Raw genomic sequence first — 23,238 nt, forward strand, 5'->3', positions numbered from 1 at the left:
ACAAAGTGAGAACTACTAGTTCTCAACTGGGACTGCCTGGAGGCTAAAAAACTTTTAAGAGGCATTCTCACTGCCTCTTAAATGTTATTTCTCTAACGTCCTAGGGTATACTGGGGTTTAGGTAGACAATGGGGTATAGATGGGTCCAAAGGAGCCGGTGCACTTTAATAAAAATTAACATCCTGTGTGCTGGCTCCTCCCCTCTATGCCCCCTCCCACAGCCCAGTTTAGAAAAAAGTGCCCTACGGGCCGGTAGCACACTCTGGAGCTCCAGAGTTTTTTATGTTATTTTTCTATTTTTATTTTTGCAGCAAGCTGAGCTTACTGCTGTCCTGATGGAGGGACACGGCACCAACCTCTTACAGGGTTAATGGTCCGTGTCCTGCTGCCGGGGTTTGGTCCCGGACGGTGATGTTACCGCAGTCATTAAGGACTGACAAGCACACCATCAGCCCGCCGCCCCATCAGAGTGACGGAACAGCGGTAAATAGTCTCCCGCTAAGGGGATTCTTGTAGCCGCGGCGGCGTGTATTTTACACACAGACGCGCCATGTTGGGGGCGGAGCCTCCCGGAGAGCGCGAAAGAGCAGCAGCAGCCGGCGCCATTACCGCTTGCTGAGAGCACCCCGACGACGCAGCAGAGACCGTACAGCAGACTGGTAACACAGTGGGGTTGTGGGGGTCCGTGGGTGCTTGTAAGTGCCACACTTTTGGTCCTCTGTAGGACAAAACTGCGTTTATTGTTAGCCCGGGTGCCTACCTAACGCCCAGCTAAGGGCTTGTGTGCTGGCTCTCCCTTTCTGTCCCTTCTCACTGCTTGGGGAAGTGACATTTGCTCTGTGGGTGAGGTATAGTTTTATAAAAGCATTATATACTTTCCGACAGCATGGCAGGGAAGAAGTCTGTATGTCAGTCATGCCACGCAAAACTCACCCCCCTGGTGGAGGGGTCTCTTGTGTGTGAAAGCTGTATGCCACCTGAACAGGGTACTAGCAGCCAGGAGCCTGCTTGGTTGGATTCTATTAAGGGAATGATGTCTTCTATTTCTTCTGAATTAGCTGTGGCTAGGCAGGAGAGACATGACTTACAGAGGTCTGTGGCTGATCTTAGAGCTACACCTGCTGCTCAAAGACCACCTAAGCTTCTTCCTCAAAAGCGTTCTTTGCCTGCTCTGCTCGGCACAGACACTGAGGATGAGGAATTAGAAGAGGATGAGGTAGATATTCCTGAGGTAGTTGAGGAATCTCACTCTCAAGGGGTGGATGCTCTCATTTTTGCTATTAGAGAGGTCCTAAATCTTCCTGACAAGGAAGAGGAACAGACAGAACTAATGTTTTTCTCTACAAAAGAAAAATCCTCTGCCACTTTTCCTGTCTCTACAGAGCTTAACAGGAAATTTCAACAGTCTTGGGCTCACCCAGAAAAGAGATTTCAGGTGCCTAAAAGGTTCTTATCTATTTTTCCTTTCCCTTCTGAGGATAGAAAGTTGTGGGAGACCCCACCGGCAGTGGATACATCTGTATCCAGGCTCTCTAAAAAGATAGTGCTCCCAGTCCCTGGGGCAGCCTCTTTGAAAGATCCAGCAGATAGAAAGCTGGAAACTACATTAAAGGCTATCTATGTGGCATCTGGGGCAACTCAGAGACCAGTTATTGCAGGTTGTTGGAAAACCAAGGCCATTAACAAATGGGCTGAGGCAATTCAGGCTGATTTACAAGAGGATAACCCTCAAGTGGATAGGCTGACTCTTTTGAGACATATCCAGGAATCTGCAGATTTCTTATGTGAAGCGTTAAAGGAGATTGGCGTAGTGGCAGCTCAGACAAACACTATGTCTGTTTCCGCCCGCAGAGTCTTATGGTTGCGACAATGGGCGGCCGACCCAGAGTCTAAGAGGGGTGTAGAGGCTTTACCTTTCACTGGGGAGGCTCTATTCGGTGAAGAACTAAATAAGTGGATTTCACAGGCAACTGCTGGAAAGTCCACTTACTTGCCGTCTGCCCCTCCACCCCCGAGGAGAAATTATTCAGGCCCCTCCTTGCAGTCCTTTCGGACCGCGAGGTTCAGGTCCAGAGGCCGTGGAGCCTCAAATGCAGTCAGAGGCACAAGAGGCAAGTCCCGCAGAACCCAGTCAGCAGTCCTGCCTGCAGGCTCACACCTCCACTCAGGAAAAGCCCTCAGCATGACTGTTCCCTTCGTCAGGGGGGGGACATTCCAGTGGGAGCACGTTTACTTCATTTCAGTCCGGTTTGGCGGGCGTCTGGCCTGGACCCCTGGGTGCTAGAAATAGTGACTCAGGGATACAGAATAGAGTTTGCCTCTATCCCGCCTCAAAAATTCTTCAAGTCAGCCTTACCAGTTTCACAAGAATCTCAAAGGAACCTTCTGGAGGCGGTTCGGAAACTAATAGATCAGGCTGTGTAATTCCGGTACCTACCCATCTCAGGGGGAAGGGATACTACTCCAACGTATTCGTCGTACCCAAACCAGACGGTTCGGTACGCCCTATACTGAACCTTCGGTTTCTGAACATGCATCTCAAGACTTTCAAGTTCAAGATGGAGTCCTTGAGGGCGGTCATTTCGGGATTGGAGGAAAAGGAGTTCTTGGTGTCGTTAGACATAAAGGATGCCTACCTTCACATCCCGATATGGCCGCCACATCAGGCCTATCTTCGCTTCACGATTTTAAACGACCACTACCAGTTCAGGGCCTTACCGTTTGGCCTGTCTACAGCCCCTCGGATATTCACGAAGGTCATGGCAGAGATGATGCTTCTACTCCGCCGGGCCGGAGTGAATATTGTGCCATACCTGGACGACCTTTTAAAAAAGGCCCCTACCAGAGAGCTACTGGAGGAGAGTGTCAGCACCACCTCCAGGATCCTGTCAACCCACGGATGGATACTGAATCTAAAGAAGTCGCAGCTAGTACCATCTCAAAGACTTCTCTTCCTAGGGATGATACTAGATACGGTGGCGCAGAAGGTCTTCCTGCCAACGGAGAAGGTTTTGGCCATCCAAAGGATGGTGCGGTTGGTTCTGAAACCGCGCAGGATATCTGTCCACTCCTGCATACAACTACTCGGGAGGATGGTAGCAGCATACGAAGCGATTCCCTACGGACGCTTCCATGCGAGGACTTTCCAACTGGACCTCTTAACCAAGTGGACGGGTTCTCATCTCCACATGCACTCCCTGGTCACTCTGTCATCGGAAACAAGAGTCTCTCTTCTGTGGTGGCTGAAGTCATCCAACCTGCTAGAGGGAAGGAAGTTCGGATTTTACCCATGGGTACTCCTAACAACAGATGCCAGCTTGAAGGGTTGGGGAGCAGTAACTCAAGGAGTTCACTTCCAGGGGCTATGGTCAGAACAGGAGGCCTCTCTCCCCATAAACATTTTAGAACTAAGAGCAATACATCAGGCCTTACTACAGGCCTCAGATCTGTTGAGAGGAAAGCCAGTTCAAGTCCAATCGGACAATGTCACGGCAGTGGCATATATAAATCGCCAAGGGGGCACAAAAAGCAGGTCTGCCATGAGAGAAGCGGCAAAAATTCTAAGGTGGGCGGAAAACCACGCAGAAGCCATATCGGCCATCTTCATTCCGGGAGTACAAAACTTACTAGCGGATTATCTCAGCAGACACACTCTACACCCAGGGGAGTGGAGTCTACACCCTCAGATATTTCAAATGCTGGTGGACAGGTGGGGGTGTCCTCAGGCAGATATGATGGCCTCACAAATGAACAAGAAACTTCCGAGATATTGCTCCCGAACGCGGGATCCTCTAGCAGTGTCGGTGGACGCACTGACGGCGCCATGGCCCTTCAGTTTCATTTACCTGTTTCCCCCCATCCCATTGATCCCGAGAATTCTCAAGAGGATAAAACGGGAAAGGGTCCTGGTGATCTTCATCGCCCCATATTGGACCGCGCAGAACCTGGTTTGCGGACCTTCTGTCCCTGTCTCTGGAAGACCCTTGGCCTCTGCCACATCGACCAGACCTTCTACAGCAAGGGCCGTTCATTTATCACGACTTACGTCGGCTAAATTTAATGGCGTGGAGATTGAAAGGGAAATCCTAGCAAGAAAAGGCATCCCAAGTGCTGTTATTCCGACTATGCTCCAGGCTAGAAAAATAGTCACTTCAAAGCATTACTACAGAATCTGGAAGCGGTATGTCTCTTGGTGTGAAAGCCATAGATTTTCTCCTTCGGAATTCAAATTGGGAAGATTCCTTCGATTTTTACAGGCTGGGGTTGATCTGGGCCTTAGGCTGGGATCCATCAAGGTCCAAATTTCTGCACTGTCTATATTTTTTCAGAGACAGTTGGCGACTCTCCCAGAGGTGCAGACCTTCATCAAGGGGGTCCTACACATACAACCACCCTTCAAAAGTCCGGTGGCGCCTTGGGATCTAAACCTAGTTTTGGAATTTCTTCAATCATCCTGGTTCGAGCCTTTGAAGTCAGCAGAAATAAAGTTCCTTACATGGAAAACGGTTTTGTTATTGGCATTAGCATCTGGTAGAAGAGTCTCTGAGCTGAGCGCACTATCGTGCAGAAGCCCATACCTAATCTTTCATGCAGACAGAGCTGAGTTGCGTACAGGGCTGAAGTTCCTCCCGAAGGTGGTCTCGGCTTTTCATATTAACCAGCCCATTGTGGTTCCATCGGTTCCTACTGGTTCTTCCACCCCTAAAGCTTTGGATGTGGTTAGAGCTTTGAGGACTTACGTTTCTCGAACAGCTCGTACAAGGAAGTCCGATGCTCTCTTCATTCTATATGATGCTAGAAAGATAGGATGTCCAGCGACAAAGCAGTCCATCGCCAGATGGATTAGATTAACCATTCAGATGGCATATTCGCAGGCCTCGATTCCTGCTCCGGCCTCCATATCCGCTCACTCTACCAGGTCGGTGAGTGCCTCGTGGGCGGCTGCTCGGGGGACTTCATTACTACAGTTGTGTAGGGCAGCCACATGGTCGGGAAACAATACCTTTGTAAGGTTTTACAGTTTTGATACTCTGGCATCAGAGGATCTACAGTTTGGAAACTCGGTGTTACAGGGACCTCAGCACTCTCCCGCCCGTTGTGGGAGCTTTGGGACGTCCCCATTGTCTACCTAAACCCCAGTATACCCTAGGACGTTAGAGAAAAGGGGATTTTGATTACCTACCGGTAAATCCTTTTCTCGTAGTCCGTAGGGTATACTGGGCTCCCACCTCTGTGCTTCGTTCTACTGTTTGGCGTGTTTGACTGACCGGTTTCGTCAGTGTTATGCTGTTGGTAGTTAAGATTAAAGTTATTCCTCCTCTCATAGTATGACCGTCTCCTTCGGGCACAGTTTTCTAAACTGGGCTGTGGGAGGGGGCATAGAGGGGAGGAGCCAGCACACAGGATGTTAATTTTTATTAAAGTGCACCGGCTCCTTTGGACCCATCTATACCCCATTGTCTACCTAAACCCCAGTATACCCTACGGACTACGAGAAAAGGATTTACCGGTAGGTAATCAAAATCCCCTTTTTAACGTGTAGGACTCTGCTTTAAAAATGGGTTGAAATACCATTTAACTTTAAACTCTGGCACATTCCCAAATGCAGCCTTAAAACGGTAAATTGCGCTGAAAATCGGCAATTTACAGTTTTTAGCTGCAGTGGGAAAGGGGCATTACTGTCTCCTCCCCGCCACCTAAAACTAATCAAAGCCTAGTTCAGTCTGCAATGTGAATATCATGATCTTGACTATATCTTCATAAAATATGTTCTTCAGTGGTTCTCAACCTCGGTTCTCAAGTACCCACAACAGTGCACGTTTCCCTGGTCACCTGGCAGGTGCGCTAATTATTCACTGGCACATTTTAAAAGATCACAGGTGGAGCTAATTATTTCACCTGTGATTCTGTTTGGAGATCTGAAAAAACGTGATCTGTTGGGGGTGCTTGAAGGCTGAGGTTGAGAACCACTGGTCTAGCTAATGCACCATTATAAAGTCAGAGACTGGCAGTATAGAAATGTCAGATGTAGTTGGGGAAATCTATTACAATATCACTAAATATGCACACTGCATCTCCAGTTTATGCCTAGTGTGCATACATTTTGGCTGTGCATCTGTCGATGAATCTGGTGCTGTCTACACATTGCCTTTTGACAGGTCCCTTTTGAATGAACCAGTTTGGCAGGAAGGAGCCTGTATATGTAAATCAATGGCTGCGTCTATAGTAAAGGTTCTCAAACTCGGTCTTCAGGACCCCACACAGTTCACGTTTTACATTCAGCACTCATTCACACATTTTAAAAGAACCACAGGTGGAGCTAATTCTTTCACTTGTAATTCTGTGAGAAGACCTGCAAAACGAACTGTGTGGGGTCCTGAGGAAAAAGTTTGAGAACCTGTGGTCTACACATTGGGTTTTATTCTGGTTGACTCGCAAGGCTACCCTCACCCTCGTCGCAGCGCAGGTTCGCCCGCACTGGCTGTGAATGGATGTTTAACATAAACATCCATTCACAGGCTCTGGGGGCCCACTCGCATCAATCGATGGTTGCCGACCATTGAATGATGGCGAAGGCCCACGCATATGTAAGGTTGCTCGGGGGGGGGGGGGGGGTGGGAGTAGGTGGGCAGCTGACATACAGTTATGTTGGCTGCCCGCCCCTCCCACCTGTCCATCATGCCCTCATGGGTACACCCATGGAACGCTGGTCGTTCCAATATAATAATGAGGCTGCCCCTCTGCCCACTGTGTAGGGTCGGGCTGCAAACATTCTGATTGCAAAGTAACCAGAATACATTCCATTGAGTTTTAGCAGGATGCTTACTCGAGGCTGCTGCATCCTGCTAAACAGGATTTGTGTAGACACAAGATGCTGCGTCCTGCTAAACAGGATCCTGTTCAACTGCATCCTGCTAAATGGCAATGTGTAGATGCAGCCTAGAGGAGGTCCGAGTCAGAGGTAGGATGTGCAGCAGGTCCAGCCTCTGATCCGATGCGCATGGGACTGGGGGGGTTATCCTAGTTCACTTGCATAGGCACAATCACTCTCATGGACAAAACCATGTGCACTGCAGGTGGGGCTGATGTAACATGCAGAGAGTTAGATTTGGGCAGGGTTTGTACTTCAAACTGATTTCTATATTGCAGTGTAAAAATAAAGCTGGCAATATTTACCCTGCACAGAAACAATAAAACACCCAAATGTAACTCTCTGCACATGTTACATCAGCTCCACCAGCAGTGCACATGGTTTTGTCCATAGTGATTTGTGCCTTTGTGAGTGATCTAGAATAATCGGAATCTGGTGAAAAGTGGCTAAATAGGACTAGTGTATGAGCACCTAACGTTTCTTAATGGTTCAGTAAACATCAGCTGTAAAGTGAATGATAACATTCACAAATACAGTTCAAGTTAGTTGTCCGTAACTACCAAATAGCATCTACAGTGTCTATCTTGGTATATAAGGTTAGTGATAAATGCTATCTGAAAGCTGATTGGTTGCTAAGGGCACTGGTCCGCTTTGCTGTTTTCACTAAATGACAAAATAATATATTTGCACAAGAACGCACAGGTTCAGTAAAACAGGGCTGTGTATCGTGGATTTATTCAAAACAAATCCCCAATAAGCTGCGGCTAATTAGATAGCCCCGAGCAAGCCTTTTATCAGCGAACAGTTAATAGTATACCCCCCATAATACATAAATCCTCTCATTCAAAATAGAAAAAAAAGGGATATAAATGAACTAGGGTAAAATGCTCAAGAAGCCAATGATAGTGTTCTCCTTTCCTCATTGTTTCCAATGTCGGTATTTAAAACAAGTATAAACAAGTAATGGTGTATTATATATACAGCACTACAAACCATTTGTGGTGCCTTATAAATAGAATTGACCAATTATAGAAAAGACCACCGATTGTCTGGTACCTCCTTTAGGACGTGATCGCAAAGCATGGTTTTTCTCAAATGTTCAAAACCATGGTGCACTGTAGGTGGTGCAAATGTAACGTGCAGAGAGAGTTAAGCTGCATACATACTGGGCGACCTGGTTTTTTGGCTGCGCGACATGCTGCAGCATGATTACTCGGCATACTGCGTTGATTTCTGCTGGGTGATCCTGCTGAGTGTGGCTTGCCTATTTTTATAATAGGCAAAGCCCACGATCTAGGGAAAACCAGTGCACGCACTGGCTTTCCCTTGGGCTATAGCGACATGCGGGACTGTGCATCGCCATTGCTTAGTTCTCTTAGAAAAGGGGCTGAAATTGCACCATGTGTATATCCTTTTAGGTTTGGATGAGTTACAGGTTGTATTGTTTCTGTGCAGGGTAAATACTGGCTGCTTTATTTTTACACTGCAATTTATGCCCCTTTCAGACCGCACATATTACCCTGTATTTTGCAGTGTTTTTTTACTATTTAAAAACGGTAATATGTGCGGTCTAAAAGGTCCACAGTGATTTTACAGTTACCAAAAGTACAGTATTTGGAAACGGGGAAAAAACCTGGTCAGACCTGTTTTTTTTGCAGTCTGAAAAGGTATATATATATTTTTAAATTGCGTAATTTATATTGAAATTATTAACGTTTATATACCTAAAACATTTGGCATAATAGTTGCGGTGACACATAAATGAATGGTAGGCAAAAACATAGGTAAGTAATATCACATATGGGTGCATACAAAAGAGAGACGTACAGTTTAGCATAGGACTCTACGCAGGAGTAATATAAAACATAAGCTCGAAGGCGCCATTCAGGTAAACATTCAATAAGAAGAGCTTGTAATGCCAGATCTATACATATATCAATGTGGGTGCAGCCACTCATTTTATAACAAAGGGTAAATAAAAAAACATTTATTTTCTCTTTTTACACCGGCATCAGAATATAAGACAGGGTAAAAAATAGAATAGAAGTATTGCCCATCCGGATACCAGAAGACCCAAACTTAACTTAAAGCTGCTGCCTAGACAAATCGGTGTTGGTAGCTGAGAGGACATATTTCTCTTCTGAGGCTGTTGAGGTACATTTAATCTCTGTCTGGCCAGACATGACGAACTGAACCTATAATCAAGCTATTGACAAAGCTTACTAACAATATCATCTGCTTACCCTTTAAATGCCTAACAAACTAACCAGAGGATTAAGCTACTCTCTGCTGCACCCCCAAGAACTGTCTCTAAGTTGTGTTGGCAATATACTAATTATAAGCTTGGCAATATACTAATTATAAGCTACTAAATATTGATTAACAGCCTATCCTAATACAGGCTCTTTATCCAAACAAAACAAGTGATATTATCTTATCCATTATTTTAAATAATTATTTTATTAACTGTATGTGATTTTGATTATGTGTTAATTATGTAATAGAGTGGCCACCTATTTAGCTATTTGTGTAATTTTGTGTAATTATGTTTATATTGTCTAATTGAAATTGGTTTTAATATATAAATAGTCATATCCCTACGGTGCGCAGCTTTGTGTCCTTTTTTTGTTTTCTTCTACATATTCTTAAATTGGGACATAGAGCGGCCCAAACAAAGCAGTGGCACCGGTAGGATAATTGTTTTATTTCTTATTTAATAATTAACTATACCTGATTAATATAGCGCTGATCATTGGTCTTCTGTACTAGTGGGGGGAGTGACCTGTTTGTCACTAGTTGGATACTGCCAGGATAGGGTATAGTTGTAGCATTAAATCTTAACTCTTAGGATATTAACCCAATGGCCGTAAAATATACAGAACCAAAATCCATCAACAGTATTATAACGTGAAGTTATGGATAGCATAATAAAGAATGTTTCAAATATAGCATAGTGCAGACAGAATGTAGAAATGCCTAGCGAAATATAAAGTAACCAAAAAGAGAATCCTGAATTATAATAGCATATAAAAGACTAGTCGCCTGCAATCAATCCCTTGAAAAAGCAAAGTTATCTCAGGAGACTCATCCCCAAGCACACGAGAGTAAAAAGGAGAGCATCCAGTATATAACAAGTTCCAGGATCTGATCATTGTCATCGACAACGAGAAAGGAATCAGTGGATGGATCGCATCATCAGCAAAACATTCAGCTACGAAAGCGAATAAATTCAATTTTGGCCCGGACCATAGAAAAAGGATATGTCCAGGGTAGGAGCCTGTGTGGGAATATCAGGAGTTACTGGATCCCTAATTATAGGCAGGGCTTCCTCAACAGACTTCATATGCCAGTCAGGGGTGTGAGTGGAGGGCAGGATATGACCCTGTATATCATCCATCTTTCGGAGGAGCCTGTCGGTAGAGGTGTAGATTGCACGTATTAATTGTTGGACAGTAGACTCCATGATCCAGTGTATAATGTATCAAGCTTAACAGAAAATCACCAAAGACCCAGACCATCCACTGTAGATTGGCCACAAACAGCAGGGAGACGGTAGCAGCTAGCATGCCACCAGCCTTAACTGCCCGTACGAAACAGGATATTGTAATATGGCCGCAAATTCTTGTCAGCACTTTAGAAAAGGAAGTAAAGTAAGAAATATATGTAAAAAGTCAGCAGCTTGAGTAGGATCCAGTAGATTGGTGTTCAGAGGAGCCAGGGAGAATAGCTGCATTGAGAGATGCATTGCATCCAGGGAGAGAGTCCATGCAAGTAAATGGGTGCCAGCAATCCCTGTGAGCTATAGCAGCACCCCTCACGCTAAATATGGTAACAAATACAGTCCAACCTATGGCAGGATTTCTCTTCACTCATCCCAGTGACACAGCTCAACATTGGGATGTAGTAGGGTCCGGAGGAGCCAGGCACCTATGCTAAAGACTCCTCCCCTCTGCATCCCGGATTTCTCCAGTTTCGTTTAGGTGCCCACTGGAGTGGGTGCTATGCTCAAGGGCTGCTGGAGCAGCCACAAAGAGAGCTAGCTAGGGTGTTTGTTTTTTTAAATAAATTTTACACTTTAGTTAGGCAGGCACAGTGTGAGTATTCTTTAAGAATCCTCACATTGACAGCACAGCAGGGGCTGACAGAAGCCCATCCTGTCAGCTCCCTGTGCACTGAGAGACGCTGTCTGCTCTCAGTGCAGTGCTTCTACCTTCAGTCTATAGGAGGTATCCTGGGCCATGGGGGACCCCGAAGCCGGCTCCCTGCATAGGGGAGATCTTGGGCGATGGGCACCCCGCGATGGCGCCCGCATTTTGGAAAAGCGGTTCCTGGCTGAACTCTCGGAGGTTGCAGCCAGGCACAGGAGCTCAACTGTTGGGCAGTTCCATGTGATCCTCACATAGGGAAGTCACAGGAATAGAGGAATCCACTATTGGGAGCGGCTCACAGGGGGAGTTTGGTGCCAAAACGCTGTTTCTCCCCGCCGCAGCGGGGACTTTGTCTCTTCCCTCACTCTGCTGTTTGGCGCTTTTCTGGCTACACTGCGGGGTACTGAGAGTGATTTTCACCGCTGACAGAGTGACTGGATTCCCTGAGGTGACACTATCCCCAGGACCACGGGGGTCCTGCAGCAGACAGCTAAGTACACCGCACATATTGCCTTGGTACTGAAGCCTGACTTATTTGCACTGTGGGTGTTAACGACTGAAAGGTCCTATGCTGCTTTTGGGGAGGGAGTGTCGACCACAACACAGAACTGCAAGTTTTGCGGTCTAAATTTAACCCCTGAACAGATGGACCAGGGGGATATTTGCCCCATATGGGAGGCTACGCCTAGTGGTGCACAAGTCCAGAGGGCTGAGCAACCTGAGCCAGCATGGGCTGTGTCTTTGGGCAAATCTGTGTCAGTCCTGGTTCAGCTTTTGAGCAGACAGAGGGAGGATTTGGTTAAGTCTCCAAAACCATTGTCTTCCTCTCAGTATTCGTGGGGCTCCATTCCTCCGTCTCAAGGGGACCCTGCTTTTCTTCAAATAATGCAGGAAACAGCTTTGGGGGTACAGAGATTAAATAGTACCCTTATGGAGCAGTTAAAGGAACCAGGGGGTTCTGCCAGGTTTTCCTTCCCTTCCCCTCCTATCCCTACTACAGAGTCAGAGGAAGAAGGGGAATGTGGAGAGAAGGTAGAATGGGATCAGACAGAGGAGGATGTCTCTATCCCAGGTGTGGATGATTGGATCATCGCAGTTAAGCAAGCTTTAAACTTGTCTGAAAGGGACCGGGCCCCCCCTCAGGGGGTATTCAAAAGACAGCGCAGAGAGGCAGTCATCTTTCCTTCTGACGAGGGTATGCAGGAGTTATTAAACTCCGGATAAAAAGCCCATTATGCCCCCCAAAAATTTGTCTTTATATCCATTACCAGAGGACCATGTAAAATTGTGGGAAGAAGTACCTCTAGTGGATGCTCCTGTGGCAAGGTTATCTAAATCTACAGTTTTACCAGTTCAAGGTGGAGCAGCATTTAAGGACCTTGTAGATAAAAAATTGGAGGGCTGTCTGAAAGCTATTTTTGAAGGCGTGGACTTTACTCTCAGACTGGTGATAGCTTCAGCCTGGGTGTCTAAAGCTATGATTGCTGGGATGTAGTTAATTTCCCGGCGGTCGGAATCCCGGCGTTCAAAATCCCGACGTTGAACTCCCGACCGCCAAAATCCCGAAAGTTTCTCCCTCCGTGGGTGTCCACGACACCCATAGAAGGAGAATAAATTAACGTGCCAAGTGTAGCGAGGCACCGGGCCTGCTGCGTGGTGAGCGCAGCGAGCCCGCAAGGGGGGTCGATCCACGTCCCCCCCCTTGTCGGGATTTCGGCGGTCGGGATTCCAGTGTCTGGATTTTGAACACCGGGATTCCGGACGCCAGGATTCCGACCGACGGGATTCCATACTGAATCCTGATTGCTTGGAGCGTCCACCTTGTGTTCGCTGTTGCAGCCTGATTCGGAGGAATTTGCTTTTGCTGAAAAGCTTAGAGCAGCAGCTGAGTACACCTGTGAAGCAGGTGAAGAGGCAGTCAATATGGCTTCAAAAGTGTCAGCCATGTCTGTTACGGCCAGGAGGGCCTTGTGGCTTAAGGCGTGGGGCGCTGATAACGATTCTAAAACATCTTTAGAGTCTCTTCCCTTCAAAGGGGAGTTACTTTTTGGATCTGTATTAGAGAATCTTATCAAGCAGGCCACAGGGGTTAAAAGTACTCTCTTGCCATCCTCTTCTGGTAAGCACGGCACTTCTACGTTTTCTGCATTTAGGCAGTCCTTTCGTCCTTCCTTTAGAGTAGGTGCAGCACCCATTGGTTCCTCATGTTGGGGCCTTTTCAAGGAAGCAGGCTTCCAAAGGTGAGGAAAAGCCCTCTGCATAATGGGCTGGTGGCTCCCTGCTCTGGGACCAGAGTGGGGGGGTCGCATTTTGCTGTACAGGGACGCTTGGACACTGTCCTGTCAGGATCCCTGGGTGCTCAATGTGGTATCCCAGGGATACAAGATCAATCTAAAGGGAGTTCTTCAGAGGAGATATCTTGCTACGCCCCTCCCCAGGGAGGCTCGCCTCAGACAAGCCCTTTTGGGGGCGGCGAGAACTCTCATCAGCAAAGGTGTAGCAGTACCTGTACTACAAAAAGAACAAAGGAAGGGGTTCTACTCAATCCTATTCTTAGTACCAAAACCGGATCAGTCTTTTCGCCCAATTCTCAATTTAAAATCTTTAAACCTTCATTTATGGATAGATCACTTCAAAATAGAGTCTTTGAAGTCAGTACTCCTCAGCCTACAGCCGGGAGAGTTTTTAGCGTCTTTGGACATTCAAGGCGCTTATCTGCATGTTCCTATTTGCGAAGAGCATCAATCCTTACTGCGTTTCGCGATAGGAGATCTGCATCTGCAGTTTCGGGCACTGCCTTTTGGATTGGACAGCTCCAAGAGTGTTCACAAAGATAATGGCAGTTATGGCGGCTATTCTCAGACTTCAGGGGGTTGTGATCATCCCATATTTAGACGATCTGCTCTTCAAAGCAGATTCACCAGAAGGATTGGAAAGAAAGCTATCGGTAGCGATTCAGTTCTTACAGAGCCATGGTTGGCTTCTGAATTTGAAGAAATCCAACCTGGTTCCCACTCAAAGACTACAATTTTTGGGAGTGCTTCTAGACACTCATTTACACCGGTTTTTCTTACAGATGCAAAAGCCAAGGACATTCGTACGTTGGTATGGAGCATTTTAGAGGTGGACAATCCATCCGTTTGGCTTTGTTTAAGGCTTTTGGGAAAAATGGTGGCGTCATTCGAGACGTTACAGTACGCCAGGTTCCACTCCAGACAGTTCCAGTGGAACATTCTGGCGTGTTGGTCAGGAAATCCCAAATCCATGAAGATGGAAAAGGTTCTACTAACGACGGAGACAAAAACTTCTTTGATGTGGTGGAACTACGTGGTGTCTCTTTAGATGGGACGCTCTCTAGTCCTGGGAACGGCTGGTGGTCACCACCGGTGACAGTTGCCGAGGTTGGGGAGCGGTGGTCCTGAGCTCAAGGTTGCAGGGCCTATGATCCAGGGAGGAATCCTCCCTGCAAATCAATGTACTGGAACTGAGAGCAGTTTGGAAGGCTCTGTTTCAGGTGGAGAGTATTCTGAAGGGCCTGCCCATCCGCATTCAATCGGACAATGCCACAACGGTGGCTTACTTGAACCATCAAGAAGGAACTTGCAGCAAGATGGCTATGGAGGAAGTCACAAAAATATTCCAGTGGGCGGAGGTCAATGTTCCGGCCTTATCTGCAATATTCACTCCGGGAGTGAAAAATGTGGAGGCGGATTTTCTCAGCAGAAAGGATCTCCTGGAAGGAGAATGGGCTTTGCATCTTTCAGGAGATAGTATCGCGCTGGGGGCTACCGGATGTGGATTTAATGGGGTCCAGACACAATCGTCAGGTACCCAGATTTTGTGCCAGGACCAGAGATCCTTTGGCATGAGCAGTGGACGCCATGACAATACCACGGATATTCAAGATGGCATATGTGTTCCCACCGTTTCCTATGATAGGACGAGTCCTCAAGAGAGTGAAGGAGCAGGGAATATGTGTCATTCTGCTCCGGATTGGCCAAAGAGATCCTGGTATTCCAGCGTTCTGAGATTGTCAACACAGTCTTGGAGACTACAGCTCCGCCCAGATCTTCTCAACAAGGTCCTTTTCTACACCAGGTCCTTCCTCGTTTCAATTTGACGGCGTGGCTCTTGAAACCTCCATTTTGAAAAAGAAGGGGTTCTCAGAGGACGTCATTCGTACGATGATCAATGCAAGGAAACCGGTTTCTGCAGCAAATTATTATAGGGTCTGGAAGACCTATATCAGATGGTGTGAGAGACAAAGAGTTCACACTTCCAGATTTAAGGTGGCTAGGGTTTTAGAGTTTCTGCAAGATGGGTTTTCTTCAGGGTTGAGTCTTCAATCTCTGAATGTCCAGTTGTCAGTCTTGTCCATACTTTTTCAAAAAAAGGATTGCGTTGTTACCAGAGGTAAAAACTTTTAAACTTTTTTGCAAGGAGTTACTCGGCTGAGACCTTCCTATAAACAACCTGTAGCTCCTTGGAATCTTTCTTTGGTCCTTTCTGTTTTGCAGAAACCACCTTTTGAACCATTAAGGTCTGCGGATTTAAAATACCTCACTTGGAAATTGACTTTTTTTGCTCGCTATCTCTTCTGATAGAAGGGTTTCCGAGTTAGGAGCCTTATCTTGCAAATCTTGGTTTTTGGTGTTTCATGATGATAGGGCTGTGATGAGAACAGTTCCTAAGTTCCATCCAAAGGTCGATTCACCTTTCATTTAAATCAGGATATTGTCATTCTAGTTTTTTCCCTGTCTGAGGGGGTAAAGAATAGGGACAAGTTGAAAACTTTGGATGTGGTTCGCGCTTTGCGCATTTATGTGGACAAAGTTAAGGAGATTCGTAAGTCGGATCTGTTACTGGTATCTTACGTTGTTCATAAAATAGGATGGCCTGCTTCTAAGCAGATCATTGCTAGGTGGTTGAGATCTGTCATTGCATTTGCTTACACAAAAGTGGGTAGACCAGTTCCCTCAAAGATAAATGCTCATAACACTAGATCAGTTGCTACCTCTTGGGTGGTGCGCCATGGGGATTCGGCGGCTGCCCAAGTGTGCAGGGCTGCCACCTGGTCCTCTGTTCACACATTCACAAAATTCTATAGGTTCCATGAGTTCGCGTCAGAGGATGCCTCATTTGTGCGTGCAGTGATGAGAACTGCAAACCTGAGCGTACCCTCCCAAAGGACCGGCTCTTAACCGTCCCAATGTTGAGCTGTGTCAACGGGATGAGTGAAGAGAAAAGGGTATTTTTGTAAGAACTTACCGTTCGAATCCCTTTCTCTAATCTCATCCCAATGACACAGTGATCCCTCCCCTTATGCTCGGTAAGTTAAAACTTTTAATGTGTTGTCATGTTTATTGGTTATAAAAAATTTTTTTATTGTGAATATTAATATGTTCAGGCGTTGTATTGAGTTAATTTATCCTAGTGTGCTTTAGAAGTTGAAACTGAAGATATCCGGGATGCAGAGGGGAGGAGCCTGCCTCTCAAGTCTTTAGCATAGGTGCCTGGCTTCTTTGGACCCTACTATATCCCAATGTTGAGCTGTGTCACCGGGATGAGATCAGAGAAAGGGATTCGAACAGTAAGTTCTTACAAAAATCCCCTTTTATCAGGGGTGCCTACTGAGCCTAGTGTAGATTAGGGCAGGCCGACCCAGGTACGAAAGCCCAGGAGACATGCAGGCAAGATGGCGTCGGCCGCTCCGTGCAGCCTGAGCAGCGTGCTCCAAAGGAGACAGATCCTGCTCTCTCGCCACTAGCTCCCAGAGAGCCGTCAGACGCTCCCACCTGATGACTCACCCAGCAAGAGGTACCGTCTTCCAGTCCCACTCAGCGACCGGTCAGGCTGACACGGTAATTGAAATACTGTGTATTTTACGGGATTTTCAGACTTTTCTGTCTGAAAGGGGTATAAAAGGGATTTTCTGCATTCTATGGATTTAAATGGACTAGAAAATGGTTTACAGACAATACTCTATTATACCGTAAGACTATCATTGGCTCCTTATACACTTTGTGGCCCACTTGCTATTAAATATTTGTGGCGGTAATGGTGAGATGGGAGATTCCTGCTTCTGTTCCTCAGTCTTACATTCGGGGGATACTTAACCCTTTGATTGCCAACATATCTGCTAAAAATTCCAGCGTTGCTCACATTTGTTATATAAATTCAAATAAAAAATGTTGTGTAAAAAAAGATTATATTTCCTATATGTATCAGGAGCGACCACAGCAGGAATCTCCAATAGCTACGATCCCTCCTGCACTGCTGCCATCCACATCCCCCATTGGTTTTTATGGGGGGATACGATGCATTGCTTCATGTCTTTGGGCTACAACAATTCTGAGATGGTGGTGGCTAATGTAGGCAATGGGCTACGGACAGCACTGGTGTGGCAGTTACAGACTGCTACAAGTGGGGCAGTTTGTTAATAGGGGGGGGGTCATATCTAACTGCTCATGTGCAGGCCCTACTGCACACGGTGTGCAGGGTAATACATCCCCTTGATAGGATATATTACAGGGTTACACGCCCGTGGGTCCGCCCCCGAACCACCCTTTCCCCTCCCGGTGATAGCCACGCCCCCCTACTTCAGTGAGCTGGCTGGCTGCCCTCTCCCGGAGAGGGCAGCATAAAAGTCGGCAACTATAATATATTACAATGTCATCCTGGTAATATTTTGCCTAGAGTGCATTGTATTTGCGATCCGTAATAAATGGGCCCCTAATGGAGAAAAATTAAGTTAGGGTGTGGTACCCCGCAGCGGATCCCACTAGCCAGGGCACTCAGCGTTGGCTCCACCGCAGAGAGGGGGTTAAGTAAAGTACCCATCACTACGGACGCCGGAAGGAAAGAGGCACGACTCACCCGGGCAGGAGGGAGGAAGCCTGGCAGGGATTGGTGGACAGGATGGCGCGAAAAGAGGCCGGCAGTGATGGGGTCAGAGGTCCCAAGGAAGCGAAGGAGAGGTGTGGACCGGAGGAGAGAGCCGGCGGGGACGTCGGGAACGCCCGTCGCACATGTTACAGCGGGGGTGCAGAAATGGACAGTGGGAGCACGTTCTGGTGCCCAGCCGCATAGAGCAGCGCGAGGGGAGAGAGGGTAGCGGGTGTCCCCACTACCTCCCATACAGCAGAGCCGGGTGGCGGACCGGGCAGCTGCGGTGACAGCGACATCCACCCAGCCAGTGTACCCTGGCGACAAATGGAGACTCCCTTCATTCTGGGACACCACAACAGTGAGTCCGGCCCTGGTGGCCAAAAGTATGAAGTGACCCCCGTGTACCCAGTGCAGCCTAGCACTTGTCAGGCAGGCTGAAGTGACCCTAGTGTGCCCAGTGCAGCCAGCAATTGAAAGGCAGCCCTAGTAACTCCTCCTCTGAACCCCCATGGTGACGAGGGAGCGCCTACCCTCCCATTGCCCCCCTGACAGACAGGCCTTTTCAGCCCATAAATATAGACGCTGGCACTTAGCCAGGGTCAAACTAGGTCCCAGCGGTTTACCGCCCGTAGAGGAGATCCCCATACCAGTCAGTCCCAACCGGCTAACTCAGGCTACTTATCTGTAGGAAGGCCAGAGTTCAAGAGTGACCCTCCGGCTACTTATCCGTAGGAAGGCCAGAGTTCAAGAGTGACCCTCCGGCTACTTATCCGTAGGAAGGCCAGAGTTCAAGAGTGACCCTCCGGCTACTTATCCGTAGGAAGGCCAGAGTTCAAGAATGACCCTCCGGCTACTTATCCGTAGGAAGGCCGGGTTGCCCCATAGGGACACCTCCCCCGGGAACTGTACATTGGTTCCTGTACACAGGCCGAATCCTAAAACTCGGGTCTTGGATAATAATGGGGTACCGGTACCAGTTAGTCTTGAGTTGACGTAGGGCAAAGTCTGTTAGAACCAGTATTGATTTGTTTCCACACAGTAACTGCACTGATATTGTTAGAAATTAGATTTACTGGCTCTAAGGCGAGTACTGTTAATATATTATGTATGGTATGTTGAGAGTTCCCTGTTTATTCCTGTATCTTGTACCATTGACCTGGTGGGTACAGAAATTGGTTCACCAAAGGTCGTTATATTTCTTATTGTTAGAAAGTGAAGAATAAAATCACCCCTGTTCAATTGCATCTGCGCTCTCAAGCCTGCATTCGTTTATTGTCTACCAACCCCCTGGACGAATGAACCTCTAGCCTTCTGTGGGTGTCACAAGGGCAATTTGATGCATACAGATATACTGCACAACTCAACACAACACCTATCTTAAAACGCTCATCCCAGGGAGAGATCTCCTAAACCTCAAAAATGGAGTTAGGACCAGACTTTCTGGTACTTTATCCAGGGCTATTTTTGTGCAGGCTCCCGCAGGAACTGAGGCCCTTATTCTAGTTCACTGTTTCTGACAAAATATTCCTCAGATGGACAAAAACATGTGCACTGCAGGTGAGGCAGGTGTAAAACCCCACCCAAATCTAATTATCTCTGCACAATTAACACCTGCCTCACCTGCAGTGCACATGGTTTTGTCCATCTGAGGAATATTTTGTCAGAAACAGTGAACTAGAATAAGGGCCACAGTTCCTGCTGGAGCCTGCACAAAAATAGCCCTGACTTTATCTAACTGCCATGTTACATGCTGCATATAATAAATGACAGAAAGGATTGGTAGGTGTTCTATCTCCATGCTTAGTACATCAGATTCATTAAATGTACAAATGTAAGTTAAATGCTGTTTAAAATAGGCAAAACAAAACATAGCCAGTGTCAAGGACAATTGTTCGCTTGAACTTCCGTATGGGAACTTACTTAAGCACATGACCTGAGGCTGAGCAGAGGAAACCCGGCCCACACTCACACCCAGTACCAGGAAGTGTGTAAGACAACAACCACTAGGCTAGAAACATGTACCAGTCGTTATTGTACTAACAGCAGCAGAGTGATTCGGATGGCTGCTATGTGACGTCACCGTGCCGGGGGAACGGCACTGTATTTAATGTGACGCTGCATGGAGAGGGCGCTGCAGCCTCCAATCTGGACTGGAGATGCCAGGGTCTGTGCTGCTCTGGTGGTGGGCGGTTGTGTGCTGGCTGCACCTGATCACTGGGCACCCACAGGCGGCCGGCGATACTACTGCTGCACACGTGTATAGTTTGAAGGGAGTATGGAGTATTGGTAACGCTAACCGCTCCGTCCAGCTGTTTGGTGAGGTGCCTGGCTGTGTGCATACTGCGCTGTCCTCCTGGGGAACCATAAAGGTACAGCATCTTCTGAGACGTCACCGTATTTACCGTACATGAAGCATGCCTAGTACATATATTATACACCTAATTGGGGCATCCTCTTATTCCTAGTTACAATGTCTCTCCTGTCCTGTGTGTAGTTTATCTACAATTTTTTTTTTCCATAGGGATTGCTTTATGGTGTTTGGGATATAAACCATAAAATGTGTTTTATTACCTATTTATAACCATAAATCTGCTTCCACATTTTTTTAATGTTCGTATAAATTATCTTTAAGTCAAGTGGGGTGGGCACATTGAACAATAATAACCCTTTCAGACGGAATGGGGTCATTCGTCAGACTGCATTTAGGTCTACACCATTAGGTCGACTTGCATTTAGGTCGACCTGACTGAAGGTCGACATGGGTTAGGTTGACAGGGTCATTAGGTCGACAGGTATAAGGTTGACAGGGTCATTAGATCGACAGTGCAAAAGTCGACATGTTTTTTTTTTTCAAGCGTTGACACAGTCAACATAGCAGCGCGTCCCCTCGCATGGCTCGCTGCGCTCGCCATGCTTTGGGCACGGTGCCTTGGTACGCTCGGCACACTATTTTATTCTCCCACCACGCCCTAGTGGATGGTAGTGCATGTAATACCGCCTGTCGGCACATGTCGACTCATAAAATAGTCAAATGACCCCTTGTTGACCTTTTGCCTGTCGACCTAATGACCCTGTCGACCTTATAAAAGTTGACCTAATGACCCTGTCGTCCTTCAGTCATGTCAATCTAAATGCAGGTCGACCTAGTGGTGTAGACCTAATGCTTGTAGACCTAAATGATGTAGACAATATGACTGTATCCTTTCAGACATACTACCCAGGATTATTAAACCGGTACAATCCTGTTTTTTTTTTAAATCCCAGGTCCATTGCAGGTGTGCAGGACTCGGGATTTTAGTAGACTAAAATCCCAGGTAGAGCCATTCAGACATACGCTAGTCCCAGGATTGTGCACGTGAAAAATCTTGGGATTTTTGCATATGTCTGAAAGGGGTATAATTGTATTTTCAGTGCAATCTGGGCATGATATTTGGTGTCTGCAGTCACATTGCAGTGTGCAATTATACCACAGCATGTATAAATCTTCACCAGCAGTAGCATGTCCCTGTGATGTGTTCTGTGGACGTATCAAATGCATCGAGTCCGCCACATTTTGTGGTGAGTCTTACCGGTTTAATAGCCAATCAAGGAACAGGCGAGGAGGCACACGGCGAGTGGCAAGGAGTCATAGAATACCCTGACTGCGAGCTGTGGGAACGTGCCGATATCGCACCGTCAGGGAATTGAATACCGGTCAGTGTGGATTTAGATAGATAGATAGATAGATAGATAGATATAGATGGATTGAGTTATACACTCCCTTTAGGATTGTATGTATGTATGTGGTTTGTGAAGGGCTTTAAAAATATGGACCGGTATATAGTGACATAACTTAAACGTTTGTCCATTGCCTGTTCAGTCAAATTGTGTAATGCGGGTCCAAATCACAAATAGGAGGTAATAAGGCAAATCCTATGTTACCAGTTAGAGGTTTTGCATATTTATTAAAATCCAATATTCTAGAAGCAGTGTTCTTATTATCCTGAGGCAAATTATATGTTTGTCAGTTGCCGAGTTAGTCAGGCAGTATGATACAGGTCCACCCCACAGCAATAGATGACTTAAAAATGGCTTTAAAATGTGTGCAGCCTATAAAGTTTTGAGTGTATGGACTGCTCTGTAATAAGACAGCCCATACGTCTGTCAGATGCCAATACAAACAGGCTGTATAATGCGGTTCTTAACCACAACAGTAAATGACTTATGAGCCAGGACAGATTGTATATCAATGGTTAGTCTTCACACACACGTTATACAAAATTATACTAAGGTAGTCGTTCAGGTTAATGTGCTCTTAAAAGAGCAGCATGTTAGCAGACACTGTACATATTCTATCTCTGAACACCTCAGTAGTGCATTGGAAGCAACAGCACACAGCTTGTCCAGCCGGCGCACGCTTCACCAATATCACATTGCGTCAGGGGTTAAAGTGAGGGGGAACAGGGTGGAACTGAGTTCCCCCACCTCTAATGGTGAGGTGGAACATTGTAACCTCCACATTGGCCCTGTACAGTTATTCTCACAGAATAGCATTCTAGTGCAGGGGGGATGCCAAATACCCTACCACTGGCCCTGTCTCTGCCTAATGGGGGTAGGGGAGGGTGGTAAATAGGTGGCATAGAAAAATGAGTTCCCCCACCTCTGCATGACCACTTTAAGACCTGCATTGCGTCAACAGCTATTCTAATCGGCGTGACGCTAACTCCAATTAGTGGAATCCTGCTCGCACCCCTTGCACAGTTTTGAATCTGTCCCAAATTCTCAACTTCGACAACTAAGATAATCCAGTGTTTCTTTTGCAGTTTCAGCAGAATGTCAGTGACCAGAACGCCACATCTCACTGAAGGAAGTTTGAGAGAAATAGTGTTTGTTTGATTACCACTTTTTGGGATTTGCTTAGATGGTGGTATTTTCTGCATATGACTGAGGTCTTGTTGCTGACCCCCTATTTCCATATAGTCTGGGTTTGTAGTTGCTTCAAAAAGAAAGATGTATTTAGGAGAAAACAAGTTGATCCTTTGTACATTTTGATTTGTTTCTCCACTCAAGCCTGACACTGTTTCATCAGCAGAAACATGACATTGGAAACCTGTCAAAGACTGATGGAGATTTATCATAGTTTGGGTGGCCCTTTTCTCTCTCCAATCAGCTCCCGTTTATAATTTTTCAAGCACAGCCTGTAAATTGACAGTTGGGAGCCGAATGGTTGGTACTTTATTTCTCTCCAAGCTACCTCTCTATCTGAGCTCACTTCAAAAACCTATATGCACTGCCATGTTCACTAATAAGACTACTTTATGCATGGTGTCCTAATACAGCTACCCAGCTCTA

The 23,238-nt window shown here is 46.6% G+C and overlaps 1 protein-coding gene across 1 annotated transcript in view; it reads left to right on the plus strand.

Annotated features, from left to right (window-relative positions):
* Window positions 1-19,860: 19,860 nt before the first annotated feature.
* The window catches only part of MANBA (mannosidase beta), a 72,742-nt gene continuing 69,364 nt past the window's right edge, over window positions 19,861-23,238 (plus strand). Inside the window, exon 1 of the mRNA XM_083179015.1 lies at window positions 19,861-20,276. Within this exon, the coding sequence (XP_083035141.1) occupies window positions 20,064-20,276 (213 nt within the window). The 5' untranslated portion in view covers window positions 19,861-20,063. The remainder of the gene's footprint in view (window positions 20,277-23,238) is intronic.

This window comes from Crinia signifera, chromosome 1 (genome assembly GCF_055691185.1).
Source record: "Crinia signifera chromosome 1, ASM5569118v1, whole genome shotgun sequence".
NCBI classification, from domain to species: domain Eukaryota; kingdom Metazoa; phylum Chordata; class Amphibia; order Anura; family Myobatrachidae; genus Crinia; species Crinia signifera.